At 47.4% G+C, this 19,748-nt stretch overlaps 1 protein-coding gene across 1 annotated transcript in view; it reads right to left on the minus strand.

The window, feature by feature from the left end:
- Window positions 1-19,748, minus strand: part of agmo (alkylglycerol monooxygenase) — a 33,153-nt gene that overhangs the window by 6,611 nt on the left and 6,794 nt on the right. Inside the window, exons 4-12 of the mRNA XM_079343630.1 lie at window positions 12,119-12,222; window positions 11,256-11,351; window positions 9,970-10,036; window positions 9,770-9,835; window positions 8,968-9,047; window positions 8,636-8,770; window positions 6,853-6,969; window positions 2,953-3,035; window positions 2,066-2,171 (exon numbers count right to left, since the gene is read on the minus strand). Coding sequence (XP_079199756.1) covers window positions 2,066-2,171; window positions 2,953-3,035; window positions 6,853-6,969; window positions 8,636-8,770; window positions 8,968-9,047; window positions 9,770-9,835; window positions 9,970-10,036; window positions 11,256-11,351; window positions 12,119-12,222 — 854 coding nt within the window. The remainder of the gene's footprint in view (window positions 1-2,065; window positions 2,172-2,952; window positions 3,036-6,852; window positions 6,970-8,635; window positions 8,771-8,967; window positions 9,048-9,769; window positions 9,836-9,969; window positions 10,037-11,255; window positions 11,352-12,118; window positions 12,223-19,748) is intronic.

Here is a 19,748-nt window from a genome sequence, read left to right on the forward strand (position 1 = left end):
CGAAGGTTCGCGCCGCCACCCAAAAGAAACATCAGGTCAACCCGGACGACAAGTGGAAGAACAAACAGCTGATACATCTGCTGTTCAAGACAGAGACGATGTTTCTGACTGAACGTGTCGGTGCGGACTCGAGCTGAGGTCGACAGACGCTCGTAAAGGTCAACCACCCTCCTCCTCCTCCTCCTCCTCCTCCTCCTCAGCCGGGCGGCAGCAGCGCTGGGTTTGGGGCGAGCTGGTGGGAGCGAGAGAGGCAGCGCTGGTTTATGGGTCAAGCCTGCAGCTTTACAAGGGAAATCTCCAGAGCCTCTATAAATACCAGTGTGAGCTTTAAGGGTGCAGTATATCACACGGCCGGGTCGGACCACAAAGCCACCTCCTTTCTCCTTTTGTAGTCCGCCCTTTTCTTTTCTCCCTCTCTGAGCCTGAATACAATTAAATGTGAATTCCCCCTCCTGCATTTCAAGTGACGCTTAATTGATTGGCACGACTTCAAAACACCCCGTCTGAGACAAAGAGCGGGCCGTTCACCTCATGCGTCAGAGCCGTATATCATTAAAGGACCTTCATGTTGGAGGGTGGTTTTTTTCTCTTCTTCTTCGTTTTAGTTCTGAGGCCACGAATATGTCAGACGCCTTTTTTTAAACCAATTGTGAGTTTTTTGTTTTTTTTCTTGCAGCGAGCTCCACCTGCAAGCGAGACATTTATTCAGCTCAAACTGATGTACTGCCACTTTAAATGAGAGCTAATGACTCGCTTAAGGAAACGGCTGCATAAAAGTTACAGTCCTGTCAGAGCGACACAGCCGTGCAGCATGTGCGGCGTAAATCAAGACGCTCGGAAGATGATTGGATATGCACTTAGTTTAAGAGGCAGCTTTAACCTGAGCGTAACTCATTCAGCTTCATTCACTTTTTTTTTTTTTTTTTTTTTTTTATGGTGAGGAAGAGAAAAAAGGTGGGAAAGCCTCGAACACCTGAGCGGAGCAGATGTGAAGTCAGAAGACAATAAAAAAAAATAATAAAACGATTCAGCGTTCACGTGCAAATCTCATCCGCCAGCTCCAGTTAGCAGCAGACGGCGCTAATTGGTTCCAGAAGTGTTGCTCTCGTTCACACCGGCTAAGACGGCGAGGGCGAGCAGAAAGAGAGAGAGAGAGAAGGAGGCTGGGAGCGGGAGTAATGAGAGGTCAGACGCCATCGACAGCCAGGCTGCCAGAGCCAGAAAGAAACGCCAATTTTATGGTCAATTGGGCGACGCATCTGGACTCGTAGATCACAGAGCGTGCAGGGCTGGACTTAACACCCCGATCACAAAGCAGACCACACAACACACACACACACACACACACACACCGGGGACACATGACTGATACTTTGTTAGTAATATTTTTTTATTACCGTCCTTCAAGTTTCAGAAATTGGTTTTTGTCTCCAGACCGTTCAGAGACCACCGTACGAAGGTCTCACATCGGAAGCCTTTTCCCCGGTCTTGTCTCGGTCTCAGACTTGGCGGACTCCGGGAGACCGCCACTTAAAGGTTATCCAGGTCATTACAGTAATAAGAAGGGAAACGTCCTTTCTAAAAGAACAAATCATTTTCATGAATTGTTGGTTTGATTCGACAGCTGAACACAGAAATGATGATTTTTCTGTGATATTTATTGACTCAGGGTAGACCAATAAATGTCTTGGTCTGGTCCCGGTCTCGGAGCCCTCTGGTCTCAGGTACAGTATGTCCTGGTCTCTGGTCACTAATAATTGATAAAATCATTATTTAGTCCTTCTTAATGTCTTCATGGATATTTTGCTTTTCTTTAATTTTTCCATCACTGGAAAATGTGTTAATTGTTTTTTCTGGTTTTCAGGGACTCTGAATCTGCACCATCAAATCTGTTCTGGCCTCAAGTGATGCAACCCACGTGGGTGGACTCGGTAGACTTAGGATCAAGGAGGGACTCGGTCCTGGATCCTCGCCGAGTCCAGCGTGATTACAAAGGTATCGTGCTCAAACAAGGAAGTGAACTAAAGCGCCATCCCGACACCGTCGGGCCTTCAGGTGGTCTTACCTCTGTGGGCACAGCCAGGGAGGGCAGCAGGGGCGCCACGCAGCCGTACCTCTGCATCGTCACCATGACGACGCAGCGCAGCATCTCCAAGAGGGACGCCGTCGGCCTGGAAAGGAAGACGAGACTTTTTATTTAATGACGTCGTTGCAGGAATTAAAGGCGTTCAAATAGATCTTAAAGTCTTAAAAGAAATCCTTCATACTGTCGAGCTAACGGTCAAATAAGCACCAATCAGATCCAACTATTTGAACTAACATGTAATTTGTCTGACTAACCCGCTCAGTGAGTCCAGAAACACCCCATGGCTGCCGTCACATCGAGTTTCTCTCCTCGTTCACCTCCACGAGGAGCGCTCACTGCTGCCAGAGCTCACGCAGGTTTAAACCCGACACCGACTCTCCACAGATCGGCTTGTTTTTCTCTTTTTTCTTTCGTTAGCATGTTAGCCACATTAGCTCTGCAAACACTTTTCCCCATTGTCTTGCTTCCTGCTTTCAGCCTCAGCATGCCAGTAAAATGTGCCGGACAGAATCTGGCCTGAGTGCACGTTGTTATGAGCAGAGCAATTTGCTTTAGTGTCAAGCTAACGTTACGAGGCAAAGTAAGCTAACGGAACACCATTGCTACTCAGACTGAGTTTTTTAGACGTAGTTTTAGATTTTAAAATCTGAGAAGGTGATTACAGATCACATCTTTAACTCTTCATTTTGTAGTTCATTTAATTATCTCCCCACTGGATCCAGGAGCTTGTTGTCTGTCCTCCTTTTCTGTCTTGTTTCCGCTCAAAGATTCAGAGCTTGCAATACGCTAATGTTAGCATCTATCGTCGAACCTTTCTTTTCTAAATGTGCACATGTTGGTGGATCTAACGACTGTCCGTGCTGTACCTCTGATCGATGATGTAGCCCAGGGAGGTCAGGGTGAGCAGGATGTAGAGGACCATTCCCAGGATGGTGAGCTGTGACATCATCTACAGTCGGATTCAGAGAAACATGTACATGGCATGAGAAATGCGGTCGGGGGGGGAGAAATACATTAGAACCTAAACCTTAAATTAATCTCATGGCTGGTTGAGTTACGATCACAGGAGAGCTGAGTGGGAGAGCAGACCGAAACCGCACGGCTGTGTGACTGTTGACTTCACACTGCCAACCCAAACACGCCTGACCTTGAGAGTAAGTGTACTGGCACATACGGCATCCTGCAGAATACGAGTGCAATCTGCTCCTTACTTATGCACTGACAGGCCTGGATTACAGGGACGCTCGAATCAGCCTGATGGGTCTTGACGGAGGACTTGCCCGCACAAAAACAGACTTGAAGGGTAACTAGACCCCAGAGTTTTTTCAGAATTTCCTAAAATGCCTCCATGTTTCAACATGGACGAGGGGGGGGGGGGGGACTTCTGATATCCGCTTTGTCGATGTCAATGTCGGATATGTCAATGTCGGAGGAGACGTAATCGGACTCCAAGGTTCCGCCCTTGATTAGCAAGTTTAGCTAGCTTTGTTAGCATGAAGCAGCAATGACACTCCAGCATCTTTCCTGTAGGCCACGAACATGGCGGGCCAGAGCGGTGCTAGCTTGAACCGCTAGCACAGGCTGCGCGTGCTAATACAGCAGATGGCGAGGACGTCTCTGACTGGAAGACGATGCCCCCTGGAGGATTTGACATGTTACGGCTTTTAACAAAATGGACTCTGTTTCTGCACTTCACACTCTCTCTGCATGCCAGGATGAGGGACAACTTAATTGCAGTCGCCAGATTTCCACCTGTAGAGGGCAGACGCTTTGCATAGTCCTGACACAATATTTACAAACTCCTGAATTGGGTCTTTAGGTCTTCTTTAAGTTTTAAATCCTGAACGGGACCAAAACAGGATCTGAAGTCCTGTGCGGATTGACATTCGTGGTTTACGGGGACACAATAAAATCAGCATGGATCTAACTTGAGGGGTCACAAGAATGCTGAAAAGAGGTTTGAATCAATAAAAGGCCATAAATGAAGCCAAAAATAAATAAATAAAGGGAGCTGAAATCCCATGCAGATACTCGCTGACCTTTTTTCTGAGGTTTTTTTGGACGCACACACAAAACTGACAGAGGAACAGGACGTGATGTACGGCCTAATTTTCGTTCTCTAACCTACGGCCTTGGCTGAGGGCGGCAGCTGGAAGCTCGGCGTCTCCTGAGGATGCTGCAGGCTGTCAGCTTTGGTTTAGATTTCTCCGACACTCAATACGGAGCCTGACAGCCAAATCTCTGCGACTGCTTTCGTACTATGCAGCCATATATAGTAAACGTAAAATCCACCCATCAACAGGATGCAATAAACCCCCCCCCTGTCTTTATGTTTATACAAGAGTCGTAATCCATAAACCCCCATAAGAGCTGCATGATCTGTGCCCTCGCAGGGGATCTGATATAATTAGGTGTTCGGTGAATCAAACGTGGGATTTTCTGGCCTCGAGCCGTCCGTCGCAGTGAGTCAGAGCAGACTGTCAAAGTTTGTTAAAGTTGAATGATTATTGTGTCGGTAGTTCAAAGGCTACGGATACAGTTATTTTTAGTGAGCGGTGTTATTAGGGGGGGATTATTTCGGTACGAAAGGTCACATGAGCGTATCTGTGTTTATAAGCCAGAGGGGCGCAAAGACAGCGCTCAACATAATCTTAATTTTTTTGTTCGCCGTCGTCTCACCCTGGGCGGTCGGCACTCGAGAAAAGTTTAGTGTTCAGTTGGAGTCACGTATGAAAAAAAAAAGAAGAAGAAGAGGAAATGTACTGTGTGTCTTTCATCAAGCTAATTTTTTAATGTGACCAAACGTCAAACTGAAGCAATAACAGCTGAGGACAGAAATAAAGTTAACATCTGGTGGCAGCGGACTGATTGTGTTATTCTGTCGTCCCCGGAGACGCCGCGGATTTACTCATTATTCAGGACGTTATTTTAACAAGAATATGATGTATTTCACGACGGCTCTGAGAGCTACCACTCAGAGCTCGAACACGGCGGTGAAAAAGTTGATTTATTGTGCTAGAATGACCCAAACGGGCCTTTTAAAAATGTGTGCAAGCTAAGCAGCTAAACTAGCTGAAGCCTGTGTCCACAGACGGGATGCTAATCATTGTTGCTAGCTTAAAAGTTAACGTCACTGACGGTCACGTGAGCTTTAATTCAACAAAAAAAAAAAACCAAGAACTCGACGTAAAGGAGCCGCGTGCTGACGTCACCTGGAGTCCGATTACGTCTCCTCCGACATTGACGTCGACAAAGCGGATATCAGAAGTTACGCCCCGTTTCGTTTTCGATTAACGCCGATTTATTTCCCAGCCTTTACACGCTCGTAAGCGTGGGTGCTGGAATCAGCTTTGTAAAAATAAAATATCAGAATCTGTTTTTCTCTCTTTTATTTTTTTTTTATTCTGATTCTGAAGCTCCCAGAAGCTTTTGATGGAGCCAGACACGAGACGATTGGTTCTTAGATTTGGCGTACGGCTAGCATAATGACGACACGCGTGATATATACGATTAATCGCTTCAACATCATTCAAATGCAGGAAGATAAATCTTTGTGAGAACTCGGCATGCGACTTAATTTACAGTCAAATATCAGGTTTGATTTCAGAAGATTTTAAACCGTAACACACACACACACACACACACACACACACACACACACAGCAACAGCAGCTACACAAACACTGCACGTCGAGTTGAGTTGTCCTGAGACAAGATATTATGCCATGGTCACTTCCTCTCGCTGCCTCTAATAGTAACAGTTGATCAGAGCTACAATAAATCGTACACGTTGGCGTGCTGATGATGTAATTGAAGAGTCGCCTAACCTTGTTTTCATGGCTTTGAATTATTGCTCAGCTCGTAAATTGTCCGGCAGCGTATCATCAATTGTCAAGCTAAATAAGCAGCTAGCGAACATGTGAGTATAAATACATAAGAGTGACATGATTTATCGTCGGGCCGGAGAGCTCACTTTGTTATTTTCCCTCCAAGTCTTGATTGCTGCATCCTGAAGGCTGTTTGGGTTGGGAAACGGTTGACTCGACAATTAAGGCGTTTGTGTTCACTGCCGGACCACCAGCTGGTGTTTCATTCGCAGGGAGGGCGGGGAGACCTCGACCCCGGACAGGAGGGGTGTGTGTGTGTAAAGGGTGGGGGACCACAAGTGAAGGATCACGGTGGAGGTAGCATCATAGAAAAAAGGACGGGACGTTTTATTTGGGAGTTTGAAGGGGCTGGGCGTGACAGAAGTTTCTGGCTAACCAAAACTATGTCTGGGGAAAAAAGGCTTCCAAAGATAACTGCTGAGGAGACCTGTTTCTTTTTTTTTTTTTTTTCAGAGGGGCAGGAGGAGGAGGAAGGGGGTCTTTTGGCTCGTGGAGTGGAAAATAATAGACAAAGGTTGTTCTAAAGGGGAATGTCGATCAGTCATCCTGTCATGATGTTACACAGAGCTGCTCTTTTCCTGCAGGATAAGTACAGGACTCGGCTCGAGCAGCAGAAACCACAACAAACTGACTGTAATTGGGTGAAATAATGTTGGCAAACAAACACACAGTCTTAATTAAAGAACCCGGGACCACCTTGTCATTCTTTATATGAGCGATTACAGCAGCCTAAACATCACAGCAGCTGCAGGAGAACAGATCGTCACCAGCTTGAATTTAAAAACCAAACAAGATAACACGATCTCTCCTACGAAAGCTCGCCTGCAGTGACTTCAGCGTGCCATCTGTTCATGCAGTTTGCTTGTTTCACACACATACCATCTTGTTCTCAAACAGATCATGGTAAGTCCGCAGCACCAGCAGGAAATGGATGATCACGTAAAGCTGGACAGGTAGAGACCAGCTGGGATCGTGAGGAACTTCCTTTCCAGTAACCTGAAGATGGAAAACAGAACACCTTCAATCCCCTGATCTCTATTTTCTCTGTCAATAGAACAACTTAAGGAACTGATTCACAGATTTGTACCAAATTATCAAAAATGTAACCCTCAGCAGGAAAATGAAAAAAAAAAAAGCCTGTACATTTTTAGGTATCGTTTTTAAAAGTCTGGAAAAATTCCTGAAATGTTCTACTGATATTACCTGACAAAAATATGTACCACCAACATTTTCTAAACATTCCATATTTTTTGAATTTCATCAGGAAATATTCTTAAAATTCCTGGAAATCCTGAACATCCAGAAAATTCCAAAAAATATTTAAAAATTATTCAAAATTATAAATCCTAAAAATATATGGAAACTAGTAATGAAAATTTATGAAATCTGTCTGACAAAAAAAAAATCACCTCAATATTTATATATAAAAAAAACAGAAACAAAAAAGAAAAGAAAAGAAAAGAAAACTGATCAAATTTCCTGAAAATGTTTTTGGGACTTTAGTTTCCATAATAATTTTTATTTGATTTTAATTTTAAAATATTAATAAAAATTTCTGTAAATATACGAGAGTTAGCCAAAAGGCTAATTTTCCCTGGCCATTTTTTTTTTTTAATAAAAGGCTCCTTACAAAAACAAAACAAATTCCATAATAAGTTAAATAATTATTTCTTTTTTTTTGGACAAAAGTTTTGAATAAAAAATGTGCTGATGAAAAATAGCCCAAACCCTTAAAAGTTTCAATAAATTCCTGAATATATGTGTGAAATTATCACAAAAAAAAAAGCTTCAGTCCTCCTACAGGCGGCATTTTAAAAGATGGTGGAATTCATTTTGCTTTGTTCCTCTGAAGAAGTCTTCCAGGATTTATTGGGTGTAGTGGTTTCTCCGTAACACAGAGGACTAGACGAGTCCTTCAGTCATCTGACCTGTTTTTGTGTTTCTTATTAATAAGGAATCAGGCCTCAGGGCTTCATGTCGACGACGCATTCTTTCTGAGGAATGAAGCACAAAAAAATCTGGCCAATCACAGAGATGCCTGTCTGAGATTCAGGGGGGTTTCCCAGGATTCTGTCACATGTGGGTTCCCCCTGAATCCAATCCAACATGGCTGAAAGTCTGCAGCAGCATGTGGAACAGTGTCGGCTCTTCCTTCCTCCTTGAACTCCCCGACGCTCAGACGTCAAACAAGCAGCCTCTCGAGATGTCTCACTTCATCTCCGGCTCTCGCTGCGTTCAGACGGTTTTAGGAGCCAAAGTAATTACTCCGTCAAAGTGGATTCGGTTCTTCCTTTAAGTGTGAAGCATATGTGACACCATCAGCGTTATTTCAAAGAGGCACTCAACTGGAGCCTGTTTCTTTCTGCGCACGCACACACACACACACACACTCAGACGCTTCTCCGTTAAGTGCATGCAGTTTGAATCCCGCAGACTGCTTTTAAAGACGGTGAAAATGAACTTGTTGTGTTCCCTCTACAAAGCTTTTATTGATGTGGCAGCTTCTCGTAAAGCTCGGCAGAATAAGCGAATCCCTCGACACGGCATGCGCTGACTCACTTCGCTGTGTTTTCTCGTGTCAAAATGAAGGACAATTAAGACTGAGGGCAACAAACGTGAGACTATGAGTGACGGCTTGTTGGTTTTTTCATTTTGTTCTCACCGCAGGATTGTCTACGTGGTCGCCGAGTCGGCGTTTACCAGGTTTCCAGCTGGGCCCGTTGAGGAAAGTCAACACTTTGTCAGCGAAGGTCTTGTAGGTTTGGGATCTTCCCCACAAATAAAAGTAGTAATGTACCTGAAAGACAGAAGAATCCAACGTCAACATGCAATCAAAGGCTGCGTTTCACTAATTAATCCCAGCAGCGCCCTCCCGCTTGTTTCACTCGTCTCCTTCCACTCAGACCGCCGCTTTGTTTGAGTTGGAGCCGCTCAGTCGGCGAGGGGAACACGAGCTCGGATCTCATTGGCTAAAGCTCGGAGGACGAGACTCACCTGGACGTAGAGGACCTCGAAGGTGTTGATGGGGAACACCAGGCCGTAAATCACTTTTTCCTTCTCTTCAGCGAACGTACCTGAAGGACACATGAACAGTTTCCTGATGCTGCAACGTAAAGACTCCATTAATATTCAAATCAACCAGAATCAATCAGCTGCTGATGGTTCAGCGTCTCCACCAAGAAAACCTCGGACATGTGGCTGCAGGAGCCGGGGATCGAACCCGACTCCAGAGACCAGAGATGCAGCTCTCCAACTTCAGATCCAATATCAGCACTGTTTTTATTCTTTCACACATTTGATTTACGCTTCGGCAACGTCCATGAGCAAAGTTCCAGAGAGGAGGACAAAAGATCCTGCAGGATCCTGATCCGGACCGGCATGTCAGGAGAGTTCCAGCTGTGCATGGTGCGCCCCCCCCCCCCCCCCGAGGGAGACTAAGGAAGTGGGATCACTGCCGGCGTTCAACCTTCAACCCACCCCCGTCATAAATCAGATCTGTAAATCGGATGAATCTTTCCATCGTTTTGTGGCTGCAGCCGGCACATGAACGCACCACGCACAAACAAGACGGCACTTGAACGCCTCGTCTTGTAACTGAACCTGAATCATCGCGGCCTCGGGCGCCGGTGGCCTAGCGGTTCGTTTGTGCATCCCATAAATAAAAGGTTTTTTTCCCCCCTGATATCTTACTCCACTCTCCTGCCTGTCCAGTGAGTCATAAATTAATTTGATTTCCTCCAATCAGACGGGAGCTTTAAACTGACAGCAGAGATTTGATCCAATTAAAGCTGCTTACCGAACAAGCGGTCCCAAACGATCAGAATTCCTCCGTAGTTCTTGTCGATACAGTAAAGGTTCCTCCCTGTGGGAACCCCCCCCCCATTAAAAACATGTGTTATCTCTAAATGTGATAATTTGGTACATTAAAGGAGCAGTATGTAACGCTGACACCTAGTGTTTAAAACGAGTATTACAGCATCGGACTGTGTTTCTCACCGTGATGAACTCTGTGATGTTTCGGGGTGTTGAAGATCCACTCCAGAGGTCCCAGGTTTTTAATCAGCTGGAAACAAAATGAATTTTTTAATTTTATTTATTTATTTATTTTTAAAATGAGACATTTGAGAGCAGAAGTGACGTCAAGTCACAAACGGCCCTGCCTGGATTTATTTCTTCATCTTCATGTTGGTTTTTATTCTCCACCTCATTTTTTAATGTTCGATTCAGGCGGCCTTTAAAATAACTTTAAAAAATACTTTATAGTTTATAGCGACACTACAAGTTACAAGTATCTGGAACTTTTTACACGTATAAATGCTAATAACTGACGTGAAAAAGTAGATCCATCTCTGTACGTGTGAGGAGCAGGCGAGGGCGAGCGACAGGTTACTGGTGCAGGTCACCTGACGTATAATAACGCCACCTTCACTGTGTTATCAGTGAGAGGCGGGCTGACCCTCCTTACTCTGTCTCTAATGCAGACGAGCACTGATGTAAGGGAGGCTCATCTCAACATCAATACTTCCCATTCATAAAGAAAAACATCCATAAAAGTCTTCATAAAAAACATGTTGTCCATAGAAACTCAGATTTGAGCCACTTTGAGGTTTTAGATATCAAACAGATCCAGCAGAGAGTCGTTACAGATTACAGAGGCCACACACTCATGTTTCCCCTCTTTAACTACAAATCGACATTTTTTTATTTTGATGTTGTGCATGAATCCGACAGACGTCTCAGTCTGGAGAAATGTGCACGGCCCGGCTCGGAGCGTCTCAGTGATTCATTATTTCCTTGTAATGGCTGCGTCTGGCAGTCGAGCGTGAGAGTTTCATCGTGAATGAAAAAAAAAAAAAAAAAAGCACTTTCGCTGTGAGGCTGCAGCGAACAGAGCGCCAGTAAATCACATGACATCAAAAAAAAAAAAAAAAAAAGGGCCATAAAGGAGGCATAAATTACATCCCCTCAGAAAATTGAGAGTATTACGACTGTTTTCACTAATAGTGCACTAAAAGATGGAAAGCGTTTGTAACAGTGATACTCCCAGTCGTTTGAGAGCGGTCGTGCTTCTGTTTGGAATATTTCATAAAATCTCATTATTTTTTATTGAACACAGGTTCCTCTGAAGCACAAAGGCTCGACCGAACACACAGATTATTATTGGCACATGGAGAACGATTACTTTAATAAAAAATAAAAAAAAAACAGGTTTGCAGAGAACCCGAACAGAAGAGGGGACCTGGGGGTCTTTAACCCTTCGTGTGTTTGAAGGTTTTTTTTACCTCCGTGTGGATCCAGAACTGGAACAGGAGGTTCAACTGTAGGTGAACGGCGAAGATCGACGGGGGAGCGACCAGAGCCAGGGGCGCGTAGAAAATCTGCAGACAGAGAGAGGAGAGAAGTGAAAACACGTCGGACAAAACCTCCAATCAGCCTTCGAAGCAAACGCACAAGTGAGCGCAAAGAAAGCGCAGTTCCCCGAGTGTCCACTTGAGGCTTCCTCCAAAAGTCCACACACACACACACACACACACACACACACACACACACACACACACACACACACACACACACAGAGGCGGGACAGCGGATAGAGGAAAAAGGATTTGACCCCTTGGACGACCAGCGTTTCCAGGACGAGTGTCTCAAAAATAAATAAAATAATATAAAGTTACTTAAACAGCTTGGTTTGTTTTGCTCAGCAGGACGACAAAAAGAGGACAACAGCGCGTCACATCATGATGAATCAAACAGCAACAACACAACTGTCTCCTCCACCACACAATTCAAAAACTAAGGGAAAAAAAAATCAGTTAAAACAGGAAGTGAAGCTGTTAATAATTCTTTAAATGAGGAAACACTGGAGATAAAACGCTCGACTAAAAAGCTCGAGGTGAGTTTACAGACAGCAGACCCCCCCCCCCCCCCCCCCGCAAAAAAAATAAAAAATCTGTTGCATGTTTAAATATTTGATTTCTGGCAATGAGAATGAACAAAGAAGTGCTTCATTAAAAAAAAAAAAAATTCTCAAAGCCACAGGAAGACACCCCCCTGCCCCCCCCGGTTTCCTCTGTCCAAAAAAGATCGATAAAGTGAGTGAATAATGGCGTTAAAGAAGGATACTCAGATGGTGGTCGTCTCTTACCCACGAGGTGAACTGCTGCGTCAGCGACTGTCGGAGCGCCGTGGTCAGGTTGTAGTACTCTGAGCTGTGATGAACCTGGTGAGCGGCCCAGATGAAGGACACCTCTGCAGAGACAAACACACATGGAGCTGATCACTTTCTCCCACCTGCTCATTAACGTGCGAGCGGACAGCAGCCGTGTGACGCCGGGGTGAGATTCACGCTCGGGGGGCCTCGACCCCCCCCCCGTCTGTACGAGTGATTTATCTCTCAAATCCACCCCAGCCCGTCCCAAGATGAGAAACTGGACACTTCCAACCCCGAGGAGGAGACACTTCGGCCCCGCTCCTCGCCGGCCCCGGTGAGAAGTTGAGCCTCAAATGTAGCCGGCCATTTAATCTGGAGGAGGGGGGGGGGGGGGGGGGTCAGGTTATTATGACTGTGGAGGTATTCGGCTGCAGCTGGTTAGCGTCCAGCCTGACGTCCCAGCGCTCCACTTCACATTCCTCTGCTGTGTTGTGATACTTGCTACATTAATATCTGTGTTACACTTCATTTTTTTTCACGTCCAAAAGGGAACAAGCTTGTTAAGTTTCACGGGATCTCCTCGCCGCTTTCCGGACCACCCCGACTGCTCGCTGCTTTTTGGCCTCTGCAGAACAGTAACCTTCAAATCCTGCTGAACCGCAGAGCCCTCATACGCTGAGCAGAGTTTAATGTATTTATTATCATGACAAGTAGCTCGGGTTATTAAAGGGGTCTGAGGTTAACAAGGCGGCCTTCAGGTGCGATTAAAGGATCAATTATCAAACAATTAGAGGAGATCACATTAAAGAGGGTTTCAAGTTTAAATGTCAGGGTTCCATTTAAATTATTAATATTTTCACTGGTCTCATAAAATCGCTCAACGCTTCTTAAACATTTTAAGCAGCTCTGTACAAGCCGAGTGTGTCTTTACGCTCACACACGTGCAGAAACAGTGCATGTGCAGAAACAGTGCACGTGCAGAAACAGTGCACGTGCATCAGAAGGGGGAGTGTTGGGAGTTTCTGTGCCTTGCTCAAAGGGCGTCTCAGCAGTGCTCTGGAAGTGATCGGACAACTTTCACCGGTAAGGTAGCCGGTGCAGCTAGCTATAAAACGTCGCTAGGTGAGAGGGGGGGGCGGGGCTTAGGAATTAAAGGGGTAATGACGGGTGTACGGAGACGCAGACGGGGAATCCTCCGTAGATCAAACCGTCACATTTCAGCCAAAAGGACGCGTCCCCTACATTCAGAGCGCTAACGTCTCCGAGCTAAGCTAACGAATCTTTTCGTTTCGTCACTACCGAACAGAAACCACTATTTAGCGCCACGCCACAAAATAAGCACGCATGTTTTTCACTGTCAGGCTCTTCTGCTCAGGGTTTACCTGATTGGTCCTTTAAATTGTGTAAGCGTAAGCGTACACCTGCACACACACACACACACACACACACACACACACACACACACACACACACACACACACACACACACACACACACACACACACACACACACAGGTGAAGGTGTGTGTGCAGGAGCAGCAGCAGAGGAGCTCCCACCTGCCTGACGCAGGGATTCCCGTTCACACCATTCAGGGAGGAAAATCCACACCTCGGTTATTTAACAGGGAGAACGCCGACGCTCTGCAGGTGTGGGAGAGGAAGAAAAAAACCACACTGCTCCAGGGAATGTTTTGGTGAGCCGAGGTGAAACAGAAAAAAAGGTGTTGTAGGCTGTGTTTTCCTTCCACACACAAACGACACACTCCTCCCGTTCTGAGCCGCGGGGGATCCAAAGATGGACCGTCCCACTAAGAGACACATTCAGAGGATAATCCAGCCTTTGTTTAATTCCAGCAGCCCTGAGCCTCCCCCCCCCCCCCCCTCCTCCTCTCTGGAGTGGAGCTTGGCGAGCTCCAGGTCGAAGGGGCGGCGAAGATTGATGCTCGTTGTCACTGATAGGAAGTCGGAGCGGCTAGGCTTCACTGCACGCCTATGTCCTCATCTCTGGACTCGGCGGGACGCTGCATAGTTTGGCAGGGCCGATTCAGGAGGGAGGTCGCCGTTAATGGTGAGAACCAATGCCGAGGAGTCCGCCTTCCCAGCAAGAGCAGAGGAAACGCCGAGGAACGCCGGCTTCCATCTGGCCTCCGGCGAGCCTCAAATCACGCCGTCTCAGGAAGAACGAAGGGGCGAGTGCAACGCCGACCAGGTGATGGACAAGTAAGAGTACGTTTGTGCAAATCCCTCCAACACGACTGTGTGTCCACATATTAAAGAGCTCTGGTGGGAATTCAGGCTCAGGACGGAAACAGTGCAACGCTACGGAAGCCCTAAAAGGACAAACATCTCTAAATACACAAATTCTTTGACTTTTTTTCCTGGTGCGCCAACAGACTCGAGAGTCACCACGGACCCGACGTCTCTTGACCCCCCCGGTGGGCAAAGACAAACAAAATGGCCGACCCCGTGCGACTCAAATATACACGCCATCGTGTCGCTCTTCAGGACGGCGAGGTGACGTGATGTTATGATTCCAGGTTACAGCTGAATTACATCATGACACGTAATCAGAGGCTGTAAGTCATAATCAGTCATGTTATGTGACTGAGTGTTTACATCAGTCAGGAGCGCCCGCTTACATAACCAGAGTCGTATAAACCGAAGGACCAGAGTCCGAGCGGTGGTCGTAAACGCAGCGCGGCGAGCGCCGGCTGGAAGAGTCAATAATTATCGAGCAGTTTTTGAGATAACGCTGCGAGTACGAGGCGTTCAAAAGAAAAACAATCAGCACGGGAGGAGATCAGAATCGACCACGGCCTGATGGTCACGCTCGCTGACGGCTCTCTGGCACGGACGAGCGTGTTTAGCCGTCTGAGTGGTGGGCTGAGCTGTCAATCACACGGGTAATGGCGTGTGAACAGCCCTCCGGTGTTTGGATTGAAGGGCTGTTGGATGGGACGCCGAGCTGAACGGCGAGCAGTAGACTCCGCCCCCCTCCACACACACCCGCCTGCTGTCCACACGGCTCAGTCACACACACACTAAACTAAACACACACTCACTCCGGTCAGGCCCACTTACAGCTCTCACAAACAAGACACACACACACACACACACACACACACACACACACACACACACACACACACACACACACACACACACACACACACACACACACACACACACACACACACACACACACACACACACACACACACACACACACACACACACACACACACACGGCGCCCCCCTGTGGTTGATTTATCTCTCTGTTTTAAGATCGTCCTTCTCGTCCAACGTAAATCTCACAGTGAGTCTGAGGAGTCGAGTGTGACGGACACGTTGAGACACGTTGATCACTTGAGCTGTCAGAGCATCAAAGACTTGTTGTGAAGTGTGAATCCGTCTCTCTCTCTCTCTCTCTCTCTCTCTCTAATCGCACACTCAGCAGACTGGGCGAGCGAGCACATCACTGGCGATGTTATCTCTGCGTCCCGCGAGGCTCTTCGCTCGCCCCCCTCTGAACGAGACGCCCACATCCTGACCCAGCCGCTCCAGACCTGGATTCTTTAGTGCCCCCCTGCAACCTGCACCGGGGCCAGGAACTCGCCGTCACTCTGAAGATTTATGGAGCCTGGGGGGGGCAGGTTATCCCCCCCCCCCCCCTAGGTTACCCCCCCTCCTCCTCCCCCCCCTTAAACAACACCCACCTTCCCCTCCAGACCAACACACAGCCAGGAGGGGCTGACTATAACATCAGGAGGAGAAGTGCTGAGCACATCTGCTTCTGGAGGAGCAGGAGGAGAAAGAGGAGCAGGAAGAGCAGGAGGAGGAAGAGGAGCAGGAGGAGGAGGTGCAGGAGGAGAAAGAGGAGCAGCAGGAGGAGCAGGAGCAGGAGGAGGAGGTGCAGGAGGAGGAGCAGAAGGAGAAAGAGGAGCAGGAGGAGGAGGTGCAGGAGGAGGAAGAGTAGGAGGAGGAGGAGGAAGAGGAGGAGGAGCAGGAGGAAGAGGAAGAGAAGGAGGAGCAGGAGGAAGAGAATGAGGAGCAGGAGGAAGAGAAGGAGGAGCCGGAGCAGGAGGAGGAGGAGGAGAAGAAGGAGGAAGAGGAGCAGGAGGAAGAAGAGGAGCAGGAGAAGGAAGAGGAGAAGGAGGAGGAAGGGGAGCAGGAGGAAGAGGAGGAGAAGGTGAAGGAAGATAAGGAGGAGGAGGAAGAGAAGGAGGAGCAGGAGGAGGAAGAGGAGGAGGAGGAGAAGGAGGAAGGGGAGCAGGAGGAAGAGGAGGAGAAGGAAGAGGAGCAGGAGGAGGAAGAGGAGCAGGAGGAGCAGGAGGAGGTGTGTGGGTTTAGCTGCAGATATAAAGAGGAGCGAGAGGGAGGAGTTATGATACCAGATTATATTCACAGATTGAATTTATCGACTTTCCGTCCTTCAGCTTTAATAAACTGTTTCTGATTCTGATCCACCAGGGAGCCAATCAGCTTCAGACGTCGTGTTTACAGACTCTCTGATGCGTGCGAGCTAAAAGCACAACACGGTGTGGTGACGTCATCGCCTCACGTGTAACACGATTGGTGGCCTTGATCCAGACGCAGCCCGAGAGCAGAGCCGCCATCAGTGACGTGTGCAACACAAGGTTTCCAATAAACAGAATCAACCGACCTGTCAACAAACACGGCCGCATCTGAACCAAGAAACCCCCCCCCCCCCCCCCCCCACACACAGTTTGAACAGAGGGCGAGGAGGGCGGGACCAAACGTCGGGAACACGAGGTTTGTTTTGTCAGGTTATTGAACCGAGGTGTTTAAATAAGGTGAATTCAACGTCTGCTGCTGCAGCAGGTTAAAGCTGCAGCAGAGGGAGGAGGAGGAGGAGGAGGAGGAGGAGGAGGAGGAGGCTGCACTCGGACTCTGATCCCGTGATCAGGCTTGACGATCCCATGATTTTAAATTCACAACAATAAGAGAAACAAGCAGCAGGAAGCAGGGCGCTCTGATGCTACGCTAGCTGACGGATTTTGGACATTCACCAATGATTAGGGTTCAAGTAAACAGACGTGGCAGCAGTTTGAAAGGTCATTCAAATATTTGAAATTCCAGATCAACCTCAGCGATGTCTGGCGCTGCGTCGTGTACATTCGAACCTGATGCCAAGCAAAGGTCACTGATATGTTGTTTATAGTCACAGACTGTACGTCCTGAGCTTCCCCCTCCGTCGCTAACGTCTCGGGGCGTCGCTCGGGGAAGCCGAGCCAAGCAGTCGTGTGACCCGGGTAAAGATGGCATCAGCCCCCCTTCAACAGATGGCCTTTTCAAAAAAAGACTTTCCATGTAATTATCCTCAAGCTTTCCTTTTATGTGGAAGTCATAAGAAGGAAAGTATGAACAAAAAAAAAAAAAGAGCAATAAAAAGTGGCCAAACTGAAAGTGATATTTTACACTGAGGCTAATAGCGGCTTGAATTTCCCAGCAGACGGTGTCACTTCTGCCTCCTGCTGCAGATTTCTAGAGCAATATTCCCCTCATTATGCAACGCGAGGATTTATAGCTGCTCTGTCCTGACACAATAGGATGACAGATGCTGTGTCCGTGTTAAACTCTTCCAAGATATAAGTGCAATAAAAGAAGACATGCGTTCATATGAGATGACGATTTGACAGTTTTCTACCCACATCCAACATCTGTCTGGTTCCTCGGAGCTTCATTACAGGCGTCTTTCATCCCACACGCCGGAATATTTTGGTTGAAGCTCGCTGCGGAAAGAGCTGGAGGTCAGAGTCTAGCGGACCGAGACGACCTCGGCTGACCGGCCTGAGTAGCTTGAGGGGCCGTGCGCTGCGGTGGAAAGGGAAAGCCGCCTCACGTTGGTAACAAACGGGGAAAGCTTATATCCTGTGGGCACGCCGAAGCAGACAATTATCCACAATGTTCCACAATAACAACCCCAACAGGCTGCGGAGCGACGGAGAAGGGGGAAAAAAAAGGAAATAAAAGTAAGTGGAAACGTTTTTTTTTTTTCAGACATGGAAATGATTGTGCAGTCCAAAAAATAAAAAATAAATCCGACTAAATGAGCTGAGCGGATACGTGACACCGGAGACGTCATCGCCCGGACTCGCCACACGACCAGGGTAAAGACAGGAACACACACTTCATTAAAACCTTTTAATGAATGTGACTCATCATTACTGCTGTTCTTATTCAAAGGTCACACACGTGGACCCTCCGTTCGGCCTCACCTGGAGAACACACTCCACGCACCTGAGCGTGTGTGTTTATTTTCTCGTCTTCTGACGACTCGAAGCTCTTTCACATCGACACGTTCACACACCGATGGTCGAGGTAAAGTGACCGCCAAGAAAAAACCATCAAGTGTCCTGCTCAAGGGCACATGGGACAAAGCCAAACGAATATCAAGGATTCAATTAAAGGAGCAGTCTGTAGCTCCGCCCCCTAGTGTTTAAAATGAGTACTGCAGTCTAAACTCTGATCCTCACAGAGAGCTGGCTCCGCCCCCTTCTCTCACACAGGTCAGCATGTGGTGGACACTGTAGCTTCAGTGTTTAGCCAGCTCTGCATGTGGTGGACACTGTAGCTTCAGTGTTTAGCCAGCTCTGCATGTGATGGACACTGTAGCTTCAGTGTTTAGCCAGCTCTGCATGTGGTGGACACTGTAGCTTCAGTGTTTAGCCAGCTCTGCATGTGGTGGACACTGTAGCTTCAGTGTTTAGCCAGCTCTGCATGTGGTGGACACTGTAGCTTCAGTGTTTAGCCAGCTCTGCATGGGTCTGTAAAGCTTTCTGCGTTCTAACCTCTCTCCATGTTTCATCTCCAACATTGATCCTAGTTTGAGCAGCTTTCTGCTGCTGGAGCTTATTAGAAACATGCAGAGGCTTTTTAGCTCGGGTACAATCACTTCTATCTGAAGCAGTTCCACTGCCCGCTTCCATCGCTGCAACACCTGTTGGTTTTCGACGTTTGCATACCGACGTGAATGTTTAACATTTTCAGTCCATGTGACTTTTTTCAGATTCAGACTTTGGATTTCATATTTTTGGGGTCACGGGTTTACAACGATTGATTTTTCAAGTCAACGCACCACTATCACTGTGATACTTCTTCCACTGTCCTTTGGTCCGTCTGTAAAGTGGTTGAAACTTAAACAGCGTGATTGTTTGATCACATGTTCCCATCTCTTTATTCCAGCGTCTCGCTCAGCAGCTAAATGCTCGCCCACCTAATTAGACGGCCTCCTCTGCAGAGAGAACAACACAGCATGTATATTCCCTTGAGACAGCCAAACACACCATGACAGTCGAAGCATCCAGCACGCCTCCAACGCATGTCAGAAACAAACTGAAAACAACCTTGAGCGGCGTCCTGAGGGAACGCACTCTCTCACCTCGGGCTCATGGAGGCCAGCTGTGTTGGAGCCAAGGCAGAAACAAACAGTTTGTGTTTAGCCAGGTTCGAACACCAACACAGCCGCAGTGGACTTTCATCCAAAACTGTGCTGACCAGACGGCAGAGCGGCTCGATGTGCACACTGACACAAATAAACAGCAGCGCTGGCCACAAATAAACGCCTCTTTTTCCTTGCGAGCTGTGTGGCAGACGAGCAGCT

This window comes from Symphodus melops (genome assembly GCF_947650265.1).
Source record: "Symphodus melops genome assembly, chromosome: 5".
Taxonomy (NCBI): domain Eukaryota; kingdom Metazoa; phylum Chordata; class Actinopteri; order Labriformes; family Labridae; genus Symphodus; species Symphodus melops.